The following is an 18,263-nucleotide window of genomic DNA, read 5'->3' as shown; positions in this document are numbered from 1 at the left end:
CCTGTGGGTATAATTTTCCAAGGAGGAACATATTCCATAATAAACAGGTAGAAGGTTAACATTCTAATTAATACGTCTGGAGTCAGAGCGGAAAGCCCAGGCTGTTACTTTTTCTTTTTCTTTGTTTGTACAATTGGGAGGGGGTGGAGGTAGCTGCTCAGTGCCCTCGACGGCCATGGCGGGGGAAGAGGACGTGCTCAGAGGGCTCTCAGACGGGGGCCCAGGAGGGAGGAGGGCTACTTAACCTGCGTCTCCATGTTGTCCCCACTGTGACCAGCTCCTGCCGTGTGTGTTAGGAAGAGCCTTGATCAGTATGTAAAATGCACGCAGGACCTGTTACACAGGTGATGAGAGCATGGATCAGAAAGAAATTAGGACCAAGAGGCTTAAGTAAGATTTTCATTGCCTCTTAGAGCATTTTATTACATCCCCCTTAAATCTTTGCATTTTATCTCTGCGTGCTGGGTTTGTCTGAACTGTGGTAAAAGCGTGGACTAGGATTCTCAGCTTTGAAAAGCTGATGAGTACCTTTGGTAACTGTAGTTTAAATTAATTCGTTCCCATGTTTTTTGACCAAAGGTCAGGCCTATCTGCTTACTTTAAATGCACTGATTTTTCCATGTGCATCTGCTAGTGCAGGGCTTCTGGAGAGACTGCAGTGGCAGAGCCCTTTGAGCTTACTTCTGGTGAAGGTGGATTTCCTGACGATTCTGGCATGAGCAGAATTGCATGACATTTTATACTGGTCATGTAAACACAAAACTAGGGCCTCCAGAATCATCTGACCTGTGTTCCCTAGGTGGCGTCCGTTTAGCACCATAGTCGTGGTCGCTGGGGGGCAGGGAGGCTGTTGCAGGGTTGCTGGGCAAGTGCTGCAGAATGTGCGAGAAGGCAGGACCCAGAGAGGTTCAGGCAAGGCTGATGGAGTGATGGGCCATGGAGATAGGAAAGGGAGTGAAGACAGAAATCCAGAGGGCTCTGTGCAGAGCGGCTTGGGGTGAGGAGTGAGAACACTGGCAGGGTGGGCAGGCGGGTTGTCTGACCTCAGAAGCGGGGTTGCAGGTGTCCTGATGAAGTCGGGAGAACAAGAAGCTGTGTGGACATTGAAGGTGCGCTGAGAGAGGGCCGCTGTGACAAGTACCGCTTTCTGGGCAGCTTGTGAATGACGGTGTCACTGAGATGAGGGCCACGTGCTAGGATTCTGGGGATGCCCCTTCTGGGGAGCAGACCTCCGGGGCTTTGTCTATAAGCCACTCACCCCGTTCGTGAGAGCCCTGCCCTCCTGACCCAAGCCCCTCCCAGAGGCCACCTCCTGAAACAGCCTCCTTGGGGGTTTCCAACATAGGATTGGGGGGGTGAGGACAGGAACACTCAGACTGTCGCCGAGGTGGTAGGATCTGGAATGGGGAAGGCAGGAAGCAGTTCCCAAGCAGTCGGGCGGTGGAGAGTCAGAGGAGTGGCTAGGTCTCGTTGCCGCATGTGGAGTCCATGTGGAGTCGCGGCGTCTCAGGCAGCAGCCAGCCCTCCCTCCCCCGGCCACCTTTCTCATCAGACCACTTTTGGGAACGTGTTTGTATGGCATGTGTGACATCTGTCTACCTACTAGAAAAGGGCTTCCCCGGGGGGCCCTGGGACTCTGTTCTGTTTACTGTTCTATCCCCAGCGTCTAAAAGAGTTGCAACAGGAGACACTGTGGATATTTGTGAAAGGAATGAATGGAAGTGGTCCTCGTGCTGCCCTGACTAACTGTGGGATTTGAGAGGCTGTGCAGGAAGTGCATCCTCGAGGACAGAGAGGAGGGCAGAGCGGGAAGCAGCCACACCGCCTTGTGTTGGGCCCTCTGGGTCCCTCTGCAGCCTGGTCCCCACAGCCCCTGCCTCCGCAGAGGGTCCCCATCCTACGGACTCGGACTAACCCGCTCTTGGGCTTAATCCCAGCCCTTGAAAGAGTTCAGAGTTCAAGTCAGGGTGGGAGGCCAGGGTTCACTTCTAGGTGGTCGTGGCCGTCGGGGTCGGGTGGGGGTGTCCCAGCCCATTGGGTTTTGCAAGGAGAGCTGATGAGACCTGGTCTCGCAGGGCAGGGTGTGCCACGGAGCCACTGTCTGCTGGGTGGGCTCCGTCTTGCAGGGTTGTGGAGTGATGGAGAGGCGGCCTGCAAGCGGCTTGGGGTCCCTGCCTGTCCCCTCCACAGCCTTGGCGAGTTCTGCCTGGCCCACCTGCTGCTGAAGAGGAGCCCCACCACGTTCTTCCAGCACTTCATCGAGTGCATCTTCCACTTCAGCAGCTACGAGAAGCATGAGAAGTACAACAGGTTCCCACAGTCCGAGAGGTGGGCGCCGCCGGTGGGGGGGGGCATGGGGCGGGGGGGAAAGGCCATTCAGAGAGGTGGGCGCAGCCAGGACATGGGGTGGAAGGGCCACTCAGCCCCGTGCCCAGGCTGTGCTGAGGCCCCTGTGCTGCCCTAGAGAGAAGCGGCTGTTTTCGCTGAAGGGGAAGACGAACAAGGAGAAACGAATGAAGATCTACAGGTTCCTCCTGGAGCACTTCACGGATGAGCAGCGGTTCAACATGACCTCCAAGCTCTGCCTCGGCATCTTGGGTAGGCTGGCTGCCTGCTGCTTGTCCCAGCTCTGCAGCGAGGGGCCCCAGGGAGCCGAGCCGCGCAGACCCCGACGGCCACGGCTCCTCACCTGCCCCCTGCTCCCCTCAGCGTGCTTCGCCGATGGCACCCTGCCCCTGGACATGGAGGCCAACGAGCTGCTCTCGGACACGTTTGAGGTGCTCAGCTCCAAGGAGATCAAGCTGTTGGCGATGAGGTCGAAACCAGATAAGGACCTCCTCTTGGAGGAGGATGACCTGGCCCTGGCAAACGCGGTCATGCAGGAGGCACAGAAGAAGCTTATCTCCCAGGTGAGGGTGCCGTTCCCTCATTGGGCCTGCCCACCCCCGGCGCACCCCTTGGCCCCCAGCCCTGGCATCTGCCGAGGCCCCTGCTGCACTCCCACTGGTGGCTGGAACACTCCCCTGGGGGTGACTGTCCCCACCTGTGCTCGTGGCTCCAGCTTCTCTGGGGAGCCTGGACCTGTCCACTTCCACCCACCAGGTTGGGCCGCAGGCATCTCAGACCCAGTGCCTCGTCTCTCCTTCCTCCCACCTGTCTCCTTCATGGCTCCCACTGTCTCCACTGTGGAGAAGGGCACCTTTATCACCAGGTTGTCCAACAGGGAGCCCAGAGTCTGGCCAGCCGGGCACTTTTGTGCTTGGCCGGGGAGTGTGAAGACTAGGGCTTGAATGGCAGCTCGGTACCTTGTCCTCCCCAGGCCCAAGTTCTTGTACAGAGCCTGGATGGCTCATTTGCATTGTCCACCTGAGCCCTGAGGGCTTTGGAGGCCACATCCAGTATGTCCCCAGTCCATTCCATTCACGTTATGAGTCCCCACGGTTCCACACTCCTCTAACCTGTGCCATTGCAGGCTCCACTTCCTCTCTGACTCGAGCTGGCCCCACCTTGCTGCCGAGCAGCCTTTCTTTGGTGTAGATTTGATCCTTTTATTCCCCTGCTTAAAACAGAGCAGAGACTGGAGGGAGGGGCACAGGGGCCTGCAGGCTGTCATCTCTCTCGATTGTGGGGTCGGTCCTTCAGCACATACTTCTGCCCGAACTCGAGGACTGTCCACCTACTATGGATGAATTTCATGTACTTAAGTTACGCTCATAACATGTTTAATAAGGTTGGTGCTGCCTGTCATCTCCTGAATAAAGTCCTGATTCCTCCTCAGGGCACACAGAAGTCTCATGTCCCCTCCCCCTGCCAGGTGACTTTGGGCCTCTGGGGAGGACGTGCCTCTGCCCGCCGCTGAGTCTGTCTGTGCTGCGCTCTCCCACCCTGCCCTCTCTTGCTGCCACCTGATTCCTGCACATTCTGCGTGCCACCTTTTCAAAGATGCTTCCCTGACATTCACGCCATCTGCCCCTTCTTTTCTAGGCCCCTTCAAGCCCCCAACACCCTGCCACTTGTCACATGGGGCCATGTGGTGTAACACACAGTCTGCTCTGGAAGGAACTTGAAGGCCAGAATTCTCAGCCTCATTTCTGTAGTCCCAGAGTTTAGCCTTGTGTCTGGTGCAGAGGTGTTTGATATTTGTTGAATGAATGCCTCTAAGGCACTTTGTGAGCTTATCCCTATAGTTGGCATCTGCTCAGACTCATATTTATTAAATTCTTTATTTCTTTACTTTTTGCCCTCCTGTTTCAAGAACTCTGATAAGACTTTTTAGAAATGAGTGATTTACAAGTAAGGAGTACATACCAGTGACTCTAAACGAGGAGAACAGGTTCAGATCCAGCACGGTGCTCCTGCACGTGTGGGCTGCTGTAATGTGTTAGTTTAATTCTAAGAGTTACTGCAGATACCTGTGATGAGTAATCATCCTTGGGGAAGACTATGCAGGCTTGGCCCAGTCCGATGCTGTATAAACACATAGCCCTTTTCTGAATGTGTGTAGAGTTACAGAGAGAGAAGGAACCAGCTCCGTGCTCGGCCCTTCCTCCGTCGCCCCTCCACCCGTGGGATCTTGGCCGTCTCCCTGGGTAGTAGAACTGAGCTCACATTCAGTCCATGGGCGGACGTTGAGTGGAGAGGCTCAGTGTGGAGCCAGGGGTCTGAGGGGGTTCGTTGGAGGCTTGGAGCTTTACTTATACCACTGACCCCTGAACAGTGCCACCCCCGTCTTCCCTCGCAGTCGAAAATCTCTGTAACTTTACAATCAGCCCTCGTATCTGATAAACCAACCACAGATCTTCAGACAAGCAGGTGTTGGTTGAAAAGCTCTGCCTGTGAGTGGAGCTGCGTAGTTCCAGCAGGTGTTCAAGGGTCAGCTGCATTTCTCGTTCCTTCTTGTTTGGCCCCCTCCTGCTTTGCAGCGCCCCCGAGCATTCCGAGGCAGTGCTTTCGGTCTTCCCAACGGAGGTGGTGGCCCATCCCACCCCCCCCAGTCGTATCAGAAATGAGAAGTAAACGTGCATCGTGTGCACGGCCGGCTGTGCAGGAGCCAGGCCGAGGGAGAACCTTGGTCTTTCAGGCTTTGTGCACCTCAGATAGCCTCCATGTTACTGCAGGTCCAGAAGAGGAATTTCATAGAAAATATTATTCCGATCATCATCTCCCTGAAGACTGTGCTCGAGAAGAACAAGATGCCAGCCCTGCGGGAGCTCATGAACTACCTCAGGGTAAGGGTGAGCTTGGGCTGCTGGTGGGCCCCCACCTCCCACAGTCCTGAAGGGGGTCTGTCCAAGCTCAGAGCTGCACCCTGGCCGGCCTCTGGCTGTGGGAGGAGCCGTCCTGCCTGCCTTCTCGGGCAGTGGGGTCTGTGTCCTTGCTGCTGGTCAGCTTCAGCCTTGAAGGGTCTCCGCTGCGGCCAAGAACAGAGCCTGGTCCTTTGTCACCCTGCAGGGGGACACTGCTCAGGGTTTCCTTCCAGACGCTGGCCTCCAGTGCTCTCTCTGATTACCAGTCGGGAGGTGCTGTTCAGAGGGAGTCATGGGCCTAGGAGTCCTGACCCCCAGTCTACACAGCAGGGCGTGCATACGCGCACACAGCGTGGACTACGTGAGGCCACGGGCCTTTCCACGGAGTCTTTCAGTCCAACAGGAGCACAGTAGGTTTTTCCTTTTCTGTGTTGACCCTCTGCTGTTTGCTTCCTCAAAAAATGCTAGGAATCCTTTTTTTCCAAAAAGGGCTATGGAATTACAATGAGTATGATTTTTCAAACATCTTTATCCTGCAGACGTGAAGGTGGGAAGTTGGGCTGACTGTGGAGAAAGCGAGAACTCCCGGTCACTCCTGGTTTTATTGCTCTGATAAACCTCAGAAAGGGATAAAAGAGCTGAACTCCTAGGGGACTCTCTGAACGTTTGAGGAAAGCGAGTCCCCGTTTCTGAGCGCACCCCGAGCATGGCTTGGGGACTGTGTGGACCCGCAATTCTCTCCTCCAACTGGGAGCCCCCATGGGGCTCTCCTCCCCTCACGGGGGCTCCCCTCGTGACTGGGGCCACGGTAGTGCTTTCTCCCAGCATGTGACAGAAAATGGTTCTTTCTCGGAGCAGAGAGTCCCTTGCAGCTGTCCTCAAGACCCGAGAGTGTTCCCGCCCAACGTGATGACAGGTCTTCTGTCTTGTGTTCAGAGGAGGATGCACAGATGGCTTCGGGCCAGAGCTGCGTCCTCTGAGAAGCCAGTGTAGACAGCAAGCTGCTGCCAGACTGCACTGCCCCTTAGCGACCCCCAGCCAGGGCCATGCTGGAGTCCCCTGTCCACCTGCCTCTGACCTGGCTTCCTCAGGGGCCTGCCTCTGATGCTGCAGGATCCCTTGAGCCGACTGATGGTGACCCAGAGCCAAGCCAGACCACTCAGACACACCACCCAGCTGCCAGGGCAGGGCTGTGCCTGTTACAAGGGCTGCTTTAGGCTGAAATGGTGATTCCATGTCCTCCCCCTGGGAATCTGGGAGGTAATAGGCAGAGATGGGAAGCTTCCAGGTTAGACCTGTCCGCTGACATCCCGCATCAGGCCCAGCTGCTTGTGTGGTTGGAACGGGCAGCGGTGTTGACCTGTCAGCTGACGGAGTCGGTGTGGCCTGCTCTCAGCACAGCAGTCTTACTGCTCCTGCTACTCATCACGTTCTGTTCCTTCAGGGAAACATGCAGGGATGCCCCCGGTCTGTTTCAGGAGGTGATGCAGGACTACCGGGATGAAGTCAAGGACTTCTTTGCGCTGGACAAGCAGCTGGCGTCAGAGCTCGAGTACGACATGAAGAGGCACCGGGAGCAGCTGGCCCAGGAGCAGGAGCAGGCGCTGGCCCGGCGGCCCAGCATGGGCGCCCAGGGGGCGCAGGCCGTGCAGGTGGGTGAGCGCCCGCCCCGTGCCCTGCTGTCCCTTCCCCAGTGTTTCCCAAAACCCACCTGTGAGTGCGGCCGGCTGAGTTAGGCCTTTGGGCGGCCATGTGTCCATGTGACACTGTCACAGAGGGCCTCCCCTGGGAAGGTCATTGTGTCCCAGTCAGGGAAATGTGGGAGGGTCCAGACGGCAAGTGGGCAGGTCCTCACGCCCTGATGACAGAGAACCAGGTCTGCCCCCCGGGCCACGCTCGGGATGAGTGTGAAATGAGGTAGTTGTGGGCCTGCTCGGAGTGTAAAGACTGCAGGTTTTTAAGTGTTAGGAAGTGCGTAGCCTTTCTTTTCCTCCTGGGACAGGTCGTACCGAGTTTGGAAATAGGGCCGGCAGGAGCTGGCAGAGATGGCGCCTCCCTCGATCCCGGCAGCCCACCCCCCGCCCCCGGGCCACCAGAGAGGCTAATGCACAGAGCCAGGTGTGCGGGCCGAGGCTGTGAGGGGCGCGTCGTCCGCGTGTCATCAGGGGGCTGGAGGGAGGGCAAGGGCGCATCTCACTTTTGCATTGTGTCCCCGCGGCTGCAGGCCTGTGTCACTGAGCACCATCGCCGTCCTCAATTCCGTCAGGAGGGCCGTGGAGTTGAGTGGCCAGCCTCGCAGCCGGAGTGCAGGGCTGCTGCCCTCCTCCGTGCGTCCCAGGAGCCCAGGCGAGCCCAGCAACCAAGGTGAGTCCCCTCCCTCGCCCAGAAAGGGTTTCTGTTTGCTCGTCTTTAAAACAAGGGACTTGGTCTGGGGAACAAACAGTCCTGTCGACAGTGGAGAGTGTATGTGGTTTCACTGTGAAGCTGGGGCCTTCCTGTACACAGTTTGTTCCCGCTTCCCACAGTCCCTGGTCACGGCCTCCCTGGGCCTGGGGGACGTCTGTCTCCGTTCACACGTGCTCATCATTGGCCCGAGCTTGGAAGCAGAGGCATTTTTCAACCTTTTGAGATAAACAGCCTGAAACATACAGTCTTGTACGTGTGTGATTCTGAGGGTTAATTCCCGCGAGTATTTTGGTCGTTCACACCATCCTCTCCAGTTCCCTCCATGTGACCCTCCAGTCATGGCCACGCGGGCCCCCTTGCCCTCCTAGAGGCACAGGTTCATAATTTTCCTTCTTTGCTAGCTCTGGAGACTGACGGTTTTCATCTTAACGTCCACTTCTTCGCATCTGAGAGAGAAGGGTTGACGTCCCTCACGTTTACCTTGTATGTGTGTCTTTCTGAACCACCTCTTCGCACGAACACCTTATTTGGGATATTAAGTTTACCGTGTATCTTACAAGTGTGTCTTCTCATTGGGATGTTTTTCTCCGGTGCTGTTTAGGTTTCTGGAGAGGTAACACTCTTGCTTTTCCGTAGCGTCCTCCCAGGGCCTGGAGCAAGAGTCCAGTGGAGCCATTGACCGCGTCACTAACCGGGCCATCAGCACTCCTGAGCGTGAGTACCCCTGTGGCGGGACTGGTGTGCTGGGTCACAGCTGACCCCTTCTGTCGCCAGTGCGTCCCCACCGGGCAGTGGCTCTCCTGAGGCCGGCAGTGGAGGGCACCCGGTCTGGCTGCTCCTAGGCCGCCGTGAGCACTCCGCTGACGTTGCGCGGCTGACCACCAGCTTCTTCCAGATGCCTTTACCCTGGACGTGCGGTTAAACTCCCCTCACCCTGCGTGCGAGGTGTCCTGCTTGGCAGGCGAGGGGCTGCAGCTCAGACCCTGATTACCATCCTTGGGCGGTGCTGTTCCAGCCAACCTCGGGTCACTAGCTGGGCCTGCACCCACCTCGTGGGATCAGGTGTTGGCACTCGCCACTCATATGTCATTTCGGAGCCGACTGAGCGTGTGGAGGGCTCCACTGCCGGCCGTGCGGAGGGCCTGTCTTCTGTCTCCCACTGGGAGGTTTCTCTGATGTCCTGTCCGGCTGCCTGCCCCCTCGCTCCGCAGCCCAGCCATGTGCGGTCCTCCCCACGTCCTGTCCCCTCCGACCCTGAAGACTGGACGCACTGCACCTCCAAGTACCTCATTGTCCATTCTGCTTTGGTTCTCCACCGTGTCCGCCGGGCCTGCGGCCAGAGCACAGGGGTCAGGTGGATGGCAGAGCTGGGCGTGAGCTCGGCTTCTCCAGCTCCAGCCCCTGCTGTCCCGGTGCCAGTCGGGTGTCTTCCCCAGGCGCGCCGGGCCCCAACTTGGTGGTTCTGGTACCTGCAGTCACTTGGAATATTTGCCAGTCACAGATGATTTTCATCTCTGTCCTCCTTTTAAGGAAGATTACCTACCTTCCTCCCAGATGACAACCAAATTGTGATAGCTTTTGTCAGGAAAAGCAGTGGTAACTTTGGGTTCCTGTGTGCTGAGCAGGTATAATGTCACAGTTGTAGAAAGTCAGCTGCTTTCAAGCAGAAAAGTGTTGTGTCTGCTCTGTGCTCCTATACGGGTCCCAGATGCTGCAGGAGCGGGGAGACCACATCGCCCTGTGGTTCTGCTCGTCCGCTACGCCCCAGCAGTCCTGGCAGCCCGGGCCCCTCGCGGGAAGCCTGAAAGCTTCATGGCTGCTGCTACTGGGATACACTGAACATAGGACTCTCAGGTGTCCCAGGTCAACAGCCTCTTCTTCCTCGAGTGTAGGATTCGTGGGGGTCTCTCCTGGCAGGTCCCTGTCAGGATGTAAGTCGGCAGCAGAGCACGCGGTCCCACCCTGTGGGGCTGGAGACTTCCGCCTTGACGGGGCTCCCACCTCCCGGGAGGAGCACGCAGAGCCCAGGGACTAGGAGGCCCTGCTGCGGCCTGTTAAGGGCTCCCAGTGCTGCAGTCGTGTTGCGCTGACAGAGACCAGCTGCGGCCGGGAAGGGCCCCTCTGCCCCTGGGGTGACCAGAACCACGAGCGTGCCCCCTGAGCACATGGGCGTGACGTCTCGGCAGGGGCGGTGACAGCTGTGCACGCACGGGGCGTCAGCACCCTGTGCTCAGGGCCCCGGGCAGGACGGCTGTGGGCGGGCAGACCGGCTGCAGGGGGGCAACGACCACGTTAGGGTCGGGCCTCTGAGCGTGGAGCCCTCAAGAGGCACAAGCAGATCGTCAGACAAGCCTGCCGCTGGGGGCGGGGGTCCCAGCTGCTGAAGCACAGCCCTTGTGAGGTTTCAGCACCAGCCTGGCACAAGGACTGGGTTGAGGATTCCATGTAAATGGTTTCATTTAAACCCAGCAACTCCCCGAGAGAGGGAGGTGTTTTCCTTTTTAGAGAGAAAGAAACTTGAGTAGTTCTCAGAATAGTTCCTGCACCTGCTAAGCTGCAGAGCCAGCACCGGTCCAGTTGCCTAGTGAACTGGAGGGCTAAGCCCAGGTGGGCAGTGAGGTGGGGGACAGCAGTGACTGCACAGAAGGAAGGACCTGCCAGTACTTGAGGAGCTGCAGGAGAGGAGGAGGGGGCAAGGGGTCTCGGGAGGACGGGCAGTCAGAGCATTGGGGGGGGTGGGGACAGGGTCTTCAACAAGCAAGGGCCGCCTGGTGGGGCCGCTGCGTTGGACGGGCCCAGACCCCCCCGCCCAGCACTCCGTTAACTATGCATCTCCCTCCACCAGGAACTATCCAGAATGTCACGTTTGGAGCAGGACTCAGCTACATAGGCTCACCCCGGACACCGTGCCCTGCCAGAGGCAAGTCCCCGCCCGTCAGACACACCAGCTGCAGTCCCATTGTTCTCCCAGGAAGTCTGAGTTTGTCTGACTCTCTTTCAGAGAAAATGGATGCCCAGAGTCACGGAGACGACATCCTGTGTCTGTCGCTGCCCGACAAGCCGTAAGTTGGCCAGACCCCCTGCCTAGCCGCGTCCCTGTCGGGGTGTCCTGGCCCGTGGTGACTAGCCTGCTCCTCCCCAGGCCCCCGCAGCCCCCGCAGTGGAATGTGACGTCTCCCGCCAGAGGCAGGGACAGCACCGCCCCCAGCAGGAGGTCGCTCCGGAAGACCCCCCTGCAAACAGCCAACTGACTGCACGTCCCTCAGCTGGACGCTGCTGCTGCATCTGCCAGGGCTCTCCCTGTGGTGCCAGCACAGCCCGCTTGTCCGCCTGGGCAGCTGGCCAGTCCTGTACCTTCCTCCTTGTGAAATGTGGGGTTCAAAACTGTAAAATACCAGAGAAAGTCTTTAGCTATTTAACACTGTAACTTTTCTCCATTTGAAAGTATCGAGTCTGTTCCGATGAGCTACACCCCGGTCCCCACAGAGCCCAGCATGCCCGCTCTCCTTCACTCATCAGGCTTCTGTAGCTGGTTTGAATTCCTGATAGTACATGGTTTCCCAAATTTAATATCAAAACTGTATTATTTTTTCTATTATTTATAAATTACAAACTTTTAGGAAAGTGTGCAGCTGCCTGAAATGAATAAAGGTTAAGTGTAAGCATGGCCTTCAAGTAACCAGTAGACTCTGCTTTTAGCACAGGGCTTTTCTTGGTAGTCATTTGACACAGAGTTTTACTAAAACTGAAAATCTTCCCTGGTAGGAAAAAGGGACTCAACCTGGTTTTAAGGTGCAGCTCGTCTGCCCCCTGCCTTTGCCCCTCGCAGCAGGACGTCCTGCTGCCTGAGAAGAAACCCCAGCTTGCTCACCAGAGCAGCAGTAATGCGGACTTGCGCTCGGTCCGCGAAGGGCTGTCCTCGTGGGGGAGTGGCTTGCTTCCTTGTTGACACTGTTAGGTCGGTAACCATCAAACACTTGTTTTGTCCAAGAATGACCAGAAGGAAATGCGGTTGGTTCGTTTTCCCAGGAGCAGAAGCGCAGGGTTGCTGTTGCTAGTCCTGCACAGGTGCTGGTGGGCGGGAGTGAGGGTGCTGAGCCCTGGAGCCCAGGTCCCAAGTGTGCGCTGTTGGTGGGGGGGCAGTCGCAGGGCTGCCTGAGCAGACCCCCACCTCCGTCCGCTCCCTCCAGGCCTGGGGCTGTGCTGACAAGACGCTGATGAGGAGAGAAAGGAGGCGGCCAAGATGGTTTTTAGAAGCTTTTATAAATGAGGTTTAAAAATACCAACGTACAGGCGTGTTAGTCATCACAAGTCTGCGTCACTGCGTACAGCTGTCGCCACACAAAGGCCACGCAGCCCAGCGTGGCCTCGCGCCTCCAGCGGCGGTTCCATCTTTTTCGTCCACGCGTTTATGAGACAGGCAGCAACTTCCCAGACCCCACTCTCCTCTCTCAGACCCAGGTCATGTGGCTACGGGGGTGGTTTTAGGGTGTCAAGGCTTCCCCATCACTGTAACAACCAGGATGGGGGCGCTACCCCCCCACCAAGAGGAGGCAAGGGTGGAGGGACAGCCTGATGTCTATGCTGTCGAGACACGAAGGCCGAGGAAGCAGGCGCCCCCAGCACTGCGAAGGGCTGTTCACGCCTCTGCTAACACCCATGGCAAAGGTTCACACAGCTCAAAAGAGAAAGGTCAACGTAAATCTCAAGTATTCAATTTTTAAAAAGTATAAAAAATTAAGACACTGAGAGTTTAATCCCAGGACGACTACGTTCTACATAAAAACCCTCCTTCAGCACACAGTGGGCGGGGTGCAGCCCTCTGAGAAGGTCCCTGCTCCACAGGGCCCCCCCAGCCTGAGTGTGTGTCAGGGAGCCAGGCCTTGGCACCTGCGGGGTGGGCCACCGTGTCTCGGGCGGGTGAGAACTTTACTCACGGTCAGGAAGGGCCTGACTCGGGCACTGGTGTCCGCACCACTGCCTAGGGCGGCAGGGAGGCGGGTGGTCTGCGTGCCGTCCTCCCCGCAGAGGGACAGTGGGTTCACTGTCTTTACTCAGATTTGATTCCCAAACTGCCTCTGGCTCCAGTCTCAGAAACCACACAAGTGAGCAAAGTGAATTTAGCGCCAGACAGGCTGCTTTGTTTCACAGAGAACTCTGTCCGGGGGCCCAGGCTGGGGCCGCACAGAGGACCCCCCTCTCCAAGCCCCTTGGCACTGTCCTGGGTTGAACCATGTGGCACAGGAACAGCCCCCTTACAGCTGGTCCACAGGCCAGGCCACTGTCGGGGTCAGAGGTGGGCAGGGCTGGCCTCAGTCAGGACCCAGTGTCCTGTTTGCCCCAACCCTGCCCATCCAGCATGGTTTGCACGCAGGTGTAAGGGTTTCAGCAGAGGTGGTTTGAGCAATGTGAGGAAGAGGCAGCTCCAAGCCACCCCGGGAGCCCCCAGTCCCTCCGCGGAGACGCGGGCAGGGTGGGCACCGCCCAGCTGGGCCTTTCAGAGCTTCTCTAAGCAGCAGTGCCTGACGCACAGACGGCGTGAGTTTTCCTGGGGAAATGCTAGCATGTACGTGGCGAAAGGAAAGGTGCAGCAGGCCTCCCTGAGAAGACTGCTCGGGTTAAAGTACTCTGAATTACTGGTGTTTTCCAATTCAGCGTGAGGAGCGGGGGCCTCCTACCTGAAGTAGAACTTCTTAAAGAAAAATAGGTTATTTAACATTGTATGACAACATATTTACAGTTTAAATAGAAATTTTCTTTTCAGTAATCAAAATACATCTTTAGCAAAAATTTAGAATGTAAAATTTGTAAAAATAAACACCCATAGAAAAGCAGGACGTCGCATCAGTACCATTTCAGGTTCAGCCCAAGACGGAGGCTTTCTTTTGATGCTGGAGCCCTCCTCACAGGAGCGGGTCCCACAGGTGAGAGCTCCCCTTCCTGACCAGCTGCTGTCAGAGATTCCCCAAGGGGCACAGGACGTGGCCACAGCACAGCCCCCGGAGGACACGGCCTGGCAGCACTGTCTCCCAGAAGCGCCTTCCAGACACACTGGTTCAGCCACCGCTGAGCCCCCGGTGCTGCCCCGACGACCATGGGAGGGCAGGTCACCTGGCCTCTCCGGCCCACAGCGCCTGCCTGCCCCCGGTGGGAGTTGTCCTTTGCTCGGGGTGACTGTGCCCATCTCGAGGAAAACTTTTATTTGTGTGGCTTGTTAAAAAGTAAGGAAGGAGTAGCGGTCAACTTTGGCCAAAACAAAAAGCTGTTGCGCGAGTGTCTTGCCCTGTACGGTGCCCTCCCCAGGGCTGCTCCCAGCTCAGGTCCCCGCTGGTGGCGGCCATCTAGATGACGAACGAGGACTTGTGTCTGAAGTCGCCCTGCAAGGCCAACACCAAGTTCGAGGGCAGCCCCCAGCCACGGGAGCCAGGACCCTCGCACCACTTCCCAAAGAGGCACCCTCGTCACAACAGGAAGTGCAGCGTCGTCCACACGGGCGCAGCCACCAGGGCCGGCTGGCTGAGCGCCCTGCCCGCTTCATCCAGGCCAAAGGGCCAGGCAGCGGTCTGGACCGCAGCTGAGGTCTCTTCCTACTGACCGTGGGGTGTTGGGGGTGGCTGTTTTCCCCGCTGGGGACACTGACCACTAGGGGTCCTCTGGGAGGTCTGCCCTGTCCCTCACCCTACCTCCTCGTCCGTCCTGATGTAGTTCACTCCATCCGGCCTCCCTGGGTTCTTGTAGCTGAAACAGGAGGAGCGGAGTGAGACCGACGGGTCACAGAAGCGCTGCCTCCAGCTCCGCTTTGTCCCGCTAGGTGGGCTCACCTGTCCCCGTCCTGCTTGTTGATGAAGTAGCCGCGTCTGTATGCACAGCAGATCCCCGCCGTGATCAGGGCCAGGACGGCCAGGACCACCAGGACCCCCCCGATGATTCCGCCGATGTTCAGGTCATCTGGAGAGGAGGGGGTGACTCACATGTTCAGGTTCCTGCAGACATGCTGACCGCTGCCCTGTCCCTCGTGCCCACCCAGCCAAGAGGGCCGCGTGGGAGCCCTCGGCCCTTTCCCAGCCGTGCATGCGCATGCACGCACGCATGCACACACACAGGCTGTCACGCCCACATGCTGCACCAGAGGGGCGCGGGACTACCCTTTAACAGCCCTTTGGGCACATCCTGAGAACGTCGTAAACTGAGGAAATGGTTCACCATTAACACAAAATTAGGAGCCAGAGTCCTATGGAAGGAAAACCCCTAAGTCTGTAGGGCCCCTTTGCTGCGGGTTAGTTTGTGATCATCCAGCTTCAAGCAGCAGTGAGGCGAGAACGCAGCCTGGCCCATGGAGGCCCCGGCCGTTCCCTTCCTGCAAACAGGAAGGTGGGGGGTCGACAAAAGCCAACTGACTTGGAGAGTGACGCTCCCCCCTCTAGCCCGGCACTCTCAAGTGTGAGTGCACATCTACTTAAAAGTCCTTTGAGGTTCTAACTCTGTGATGTCAGTTCACACGCTCACCCCCGGAGGGCTGAGAGGTCTGGAGCAAAGCCAGGAATCTTCCTCCTGCCCGAGAGCAGATCCCAGTCTGACAGCCGAGGGTTCCTGTCTGCTGATTTCCTGGAGTCTGCCCTCGACCTCCCCTTTGGAGCCGACCCCTAAGAGGAAGAGTTCCCGGACAGAGTGGAAGTACTGGGGCCAAAGCTCAGGGTTTCGGCTCAGCACAAAATGGCCACAGGTGACTGGAGGCCTCACACGGCCTTTGGTTTTGATAATTCTGCCAATTACCAAAGAAAAGTTAGGCTTCGCCGTGTTCTGACACCAGAAGACTCTGGGAAATCTATTCTGAGGAAGGGATGCACCACAGGGCCCCGCCTAGGATAGGAGCCACTGAGCTGCTCCCCGGACATCCACATCCTCCCGCTGAGGGATGGGGCGGGCCTGTCTCCAGGGGAAGCTGACCGCGAGGAGTCTACACCGTGAGGCGTCCACACGTGAGTCCCAGGGGGACCCCATGCTCGGCCGCAGAGAGACTCACAGACTTCCATCTCCTGCTCCTCACAGCGCGCTGAGCCCGCATCATTGGACGCGATGCAGTAGTACCGGCCCGAGTCCTCCTTGTGGACGGCGCTGAAGACCTGGGGGCGGGCCACAGGTGAGGCTTCGGCAGGGACCCCCACCATTGAGGCAGCGAAGCAGCAGCCAACACGAGAGGCCAAGCTTCCCGGTCATGGACACGCAGGGAAAGGGGCTCCGTGACCATGACCTCTGCCCACCCTCCAGGGCAGTGGTCACACACCCTCCCTACCCGGGACTCGTCCGGGGCCATCTCAGTGTCTCCAGAAGGGCTTTTACAGCCAGTGTTCCCAACGTCCCAGAGTCTGGCCCCACCACACCATCTTGCTGGCTCTCATCCTTAGCCTCTTCCACCCACCACACAGCCACCCCCCCCCACCTCAGGACCCTTCTGTTGGGAAGAGGGGGCAGCAGCTCCTCCTGCAGCATCTCCCACGTCCCGGGTTTGTGGGGTTTGTGGCTTAGCCTGGACCGACTCCCAAGAACCGCTGTCCCCACAGGACTCCCCCTCCCGGGGTCTCACCAGTGTGCCAGTCTCTGCGTCAAAGAGGAAGGAGGAATTCCGAAAGCGGGGGTTGGCCCTGGAGTCCGTGGGCAGTGGCACGTCATCACGGTACCAGCTGTAGCGTGGCCGTGGGGACCCCTCGCCCTCCTGGCAGGTCAGCGTGGCTGCCTTGCCTGCAGGTACAGCCCTGGGCACCCGGCACACGGGGGACACTGGCTTCACTGCAAAGGGACACCGGGCAGGCTCTTCTCACCTTGGCCCGTGGCGCAGCAGGGTCTGCATGACCGCCAGGTCACCCCTGCCCCCCCAACCTGGTCCCACTGCCTGTGACCACCCCCCCCACCTTTCCAACACTGCCTCTTCCTCCGGCCGGCACAGGGAGGTGCCAGAAGCCCAGCTTCCCTCCTCACCTTCCACCCAACTCAACCCAACTCTGCACCTCCCGGGGGCTCTAGAAGGAGAGAAGGTAGGATCTGCGTTGGGAACCTTCCCCCCCGGGCAGGTGCCCCACCTTGCACCGTCAGCTCGATGACAATCTCGTCAATCTCCTTGTGGTCATCCCGAGCGACCACCTCACAGCGATAAAGAGCTGAGTCCGTCCGGGTCACGTTCCAGATCTTCAGGGAGGTCTTGCCCAGCAGCTCCGCGCGGCCCGCCAAGTCTCCTGTGGGAGAAGAGACAGGGCACAGGGGGCCTGTGAGGAGATGCTGGATGTTCAAAGGACGAGGTTCCCGAGGCCATCCCTGGGCCTTTCACACTGGCCTCTGTCCCCGTGCCTGGAAAAGGGGTGCACTCCGAGGTCACCACACGCTGGGCAGGTCCCAGGGGTCCGGGGGACTCAGTACATGTGTCTCTGTGGTTAAAGCCTGGGCTTCACTTCCTTCTCACCATTCCCAGCAAGGGTTCCCCATTAGGAGAGAAAAAAAATCAAACAACATGAAAAGACAAGCCGCTTCCCACGAGCGGCGCTGGGACCGCTGGGCATCGCGTGCAGGGGAACAACACTGGACCCGCCCTCACCACACACAACAAACCTACTGCAAGCCTGAGACTGCAGGACCCACAGGAGGAAACAGACATAAGTCATCGTGACCTCGGGCTGGACCAGGGTTTCTTAGGCACAACCCCACAAGCACAAACACACACAGAAAGTTAGACTGGCCTTCACTGTACTTCCAAAAAACTGTAAAACTTTTTTCCTCAAAGGACACAAGCAAGTGAGAAGACAGTCCGCTGGTGCGAGAGGGTGTCTGACCTGGAAGGACTGACGCACAGAATACAGGAAGAAATAGATAACCTCACTAAATACAAAAAAGGGTTTGGATATACATTTCTCCACAAAGATGCACAAATGCCCAAAAGCACACGCAAAGATGCTCAAGGTCCTCAGTTCTTGGGGAAATGCAGACCCAAACCGCAGTGCAGAACCACGACACCCTGGCGGATGGCTGGAGCGGAGTGAGGGGCGCTGACAGAGCTGGTGAGCTGTGGGGACACACTGCCCACCGCTGGTGCAGCCACGGTGGGAAGCACCATCCACGCAACACCACGTGGCCCGGCAAACGCATCCTGGTCCTTTACCCCTAAGAAGTGAGAACTTACGTCCACGCAAGAGCCTGCACAGTGTCTACGAACAACATTACGGATGCCAGCCAAAAAGCAGAGACAGGCCGAGCGTACATCCGTTGGTGAACTGGATAAAAAGTGTGGCTTCCTCATCGGAACGTCGCTCGTTCATGTTGAGAGAATAAAGTGCAGACTTGCTGCGACGAGGCCGAACCCTGTGCACGACGTGCCCCGCGGGGCTGAGGACTGTGTGGCCCGCTGACGCCAGGGGCCAGGACAGGCAAACCACAGACCAGGAGGCGGGCAGGGGGTGTGTTTTTGCAGGGGCGGAGATGTGCTGGCAGTTCCCCATCTTTGCTGAGTGTTACCACCACCAAGTATGCGGCTTCACGCTGTTGGAATTACTGTATCTCGACTTACACTTTTTTAAAGCATAAAAAGCCACGGTAGCTCTTTCAAAGAAGCATGAAGAGCCTGAA

The 18,263-nt window shown here is 57.8% G+C and overlaps 2 protein-coding genes across 6 annotated transcripts in view; one reads left to right on the top strand and one right to left on the bottom strand.

Annotated features, from left to right (window-relative positions):
• Positions 1-18,263, top strand: part of NCAPD3 (non-SMC condensin II complex subunit D3) — a 66,465-nt gene that overhangs the window by 40,009 nt on the left and 8,193 nt on the right. Inside the window, exons 25-35 of one of the 4 annotated variants that reach the window (XM_031443354.2) lie at positions 2,191-2,328; positions 2,465-2,598; positions 2,710-2,909; positions 5,118-5,228; positions 6,725-6,898; positions 7,249-7,364; positions 7,471-7,610; positions 8,289-8,366; positions 10,498-10,572; positions 10,654-10,714; positions 10,795-11,331. In XM_031443354.2, the coding sequence (XP_031299214.2) occupies positions 2,191-2,328; positions 2,465-2,598; positions 2,710-2,909; positions 5,118-5,228; positions 6,725-6,898; positions 7,249-7,364; positions 7,471-7,610; positions 8,289-8,366; positions 10,498-10,572; positions 10,654-10,714; positions 10,795-10,903 (1,336 nt within the window). In that variant the 3' untranslated portion in view covers positions 10,904-11,331. Of the gene's footprint in view, positions 1-2,190; positions 2,329-2,464; positions 2,599-2,709; positions 2,910-5,117; positions 5,229-6,724; positions 6,899-7,248; positions 7,365-7,470; positions 7,611-8,288; positions 8,367-10,497; positions 10,715-10,794; positions 11,332-18,263 lie in introns of those variants that run through there. The other 3 variants (XM_031443353.2, XM_031443352.2, XM_031443355.2) reach the window with 3 other exon arrangements.
• The window catches only part of JAM3 (junctional adhesion molecule 3), a 39,106-nt gene continuing 32,739 nt past the window's right edge, over positions 11,897-18,263 (bottom strand). For both annotated transcript variants that reach the window (XM_031443356.2, XM_064482239.1), the window contains exons 4-9: positions 16,730-16,882; positions 16,237-16,439; positions 15,676-15,775; positions 14,474-14,600; positions 14,336-14,390; positions 11,897-14,029 (exon numbers count right to left, since the gene is read on the bottom strand). In XM_031443356.2, coding sequence (XP_031299216.1) covers positions 13,994-14,029; positions 14,336-14,390; positions 14,474-14,600; positions 15,676-15,775; positions 16,237-16,439; positions 16,730-16,882 — 674 coding nt within the window. In that variant the 3' untranslated portion in view covers positions 11,897-13,993. The remainder of the gene's footprint in view (positions 14,030-14,335; positions 14,391-14,473; positions 14,601-15,675; positions 15,776-16,236; positions 16,440-16,729; positions 16,883-18,263) is intronic.

Source organism: Camelus dromedarius, chromosome 34 (assembly GCF_036321535.1).
Source record: "Camelus dromedarius isolate mCamDro1 chromosome 34, mCamDro1.pat, whole genome shotgun sequence".
Taxonomy (NCBI): domain Eukaryota; kingdom Metazoa; phylum Chordata; class Mammalia; order Artiodactyla; family Camelidae; genus Camelus; species Camelus dromedarius.
The sequence above is the reverse complement of the archived record's forward strand: the minus strand, read 5'-3'. Positions and strand labels throughout refer to the sequence as shown.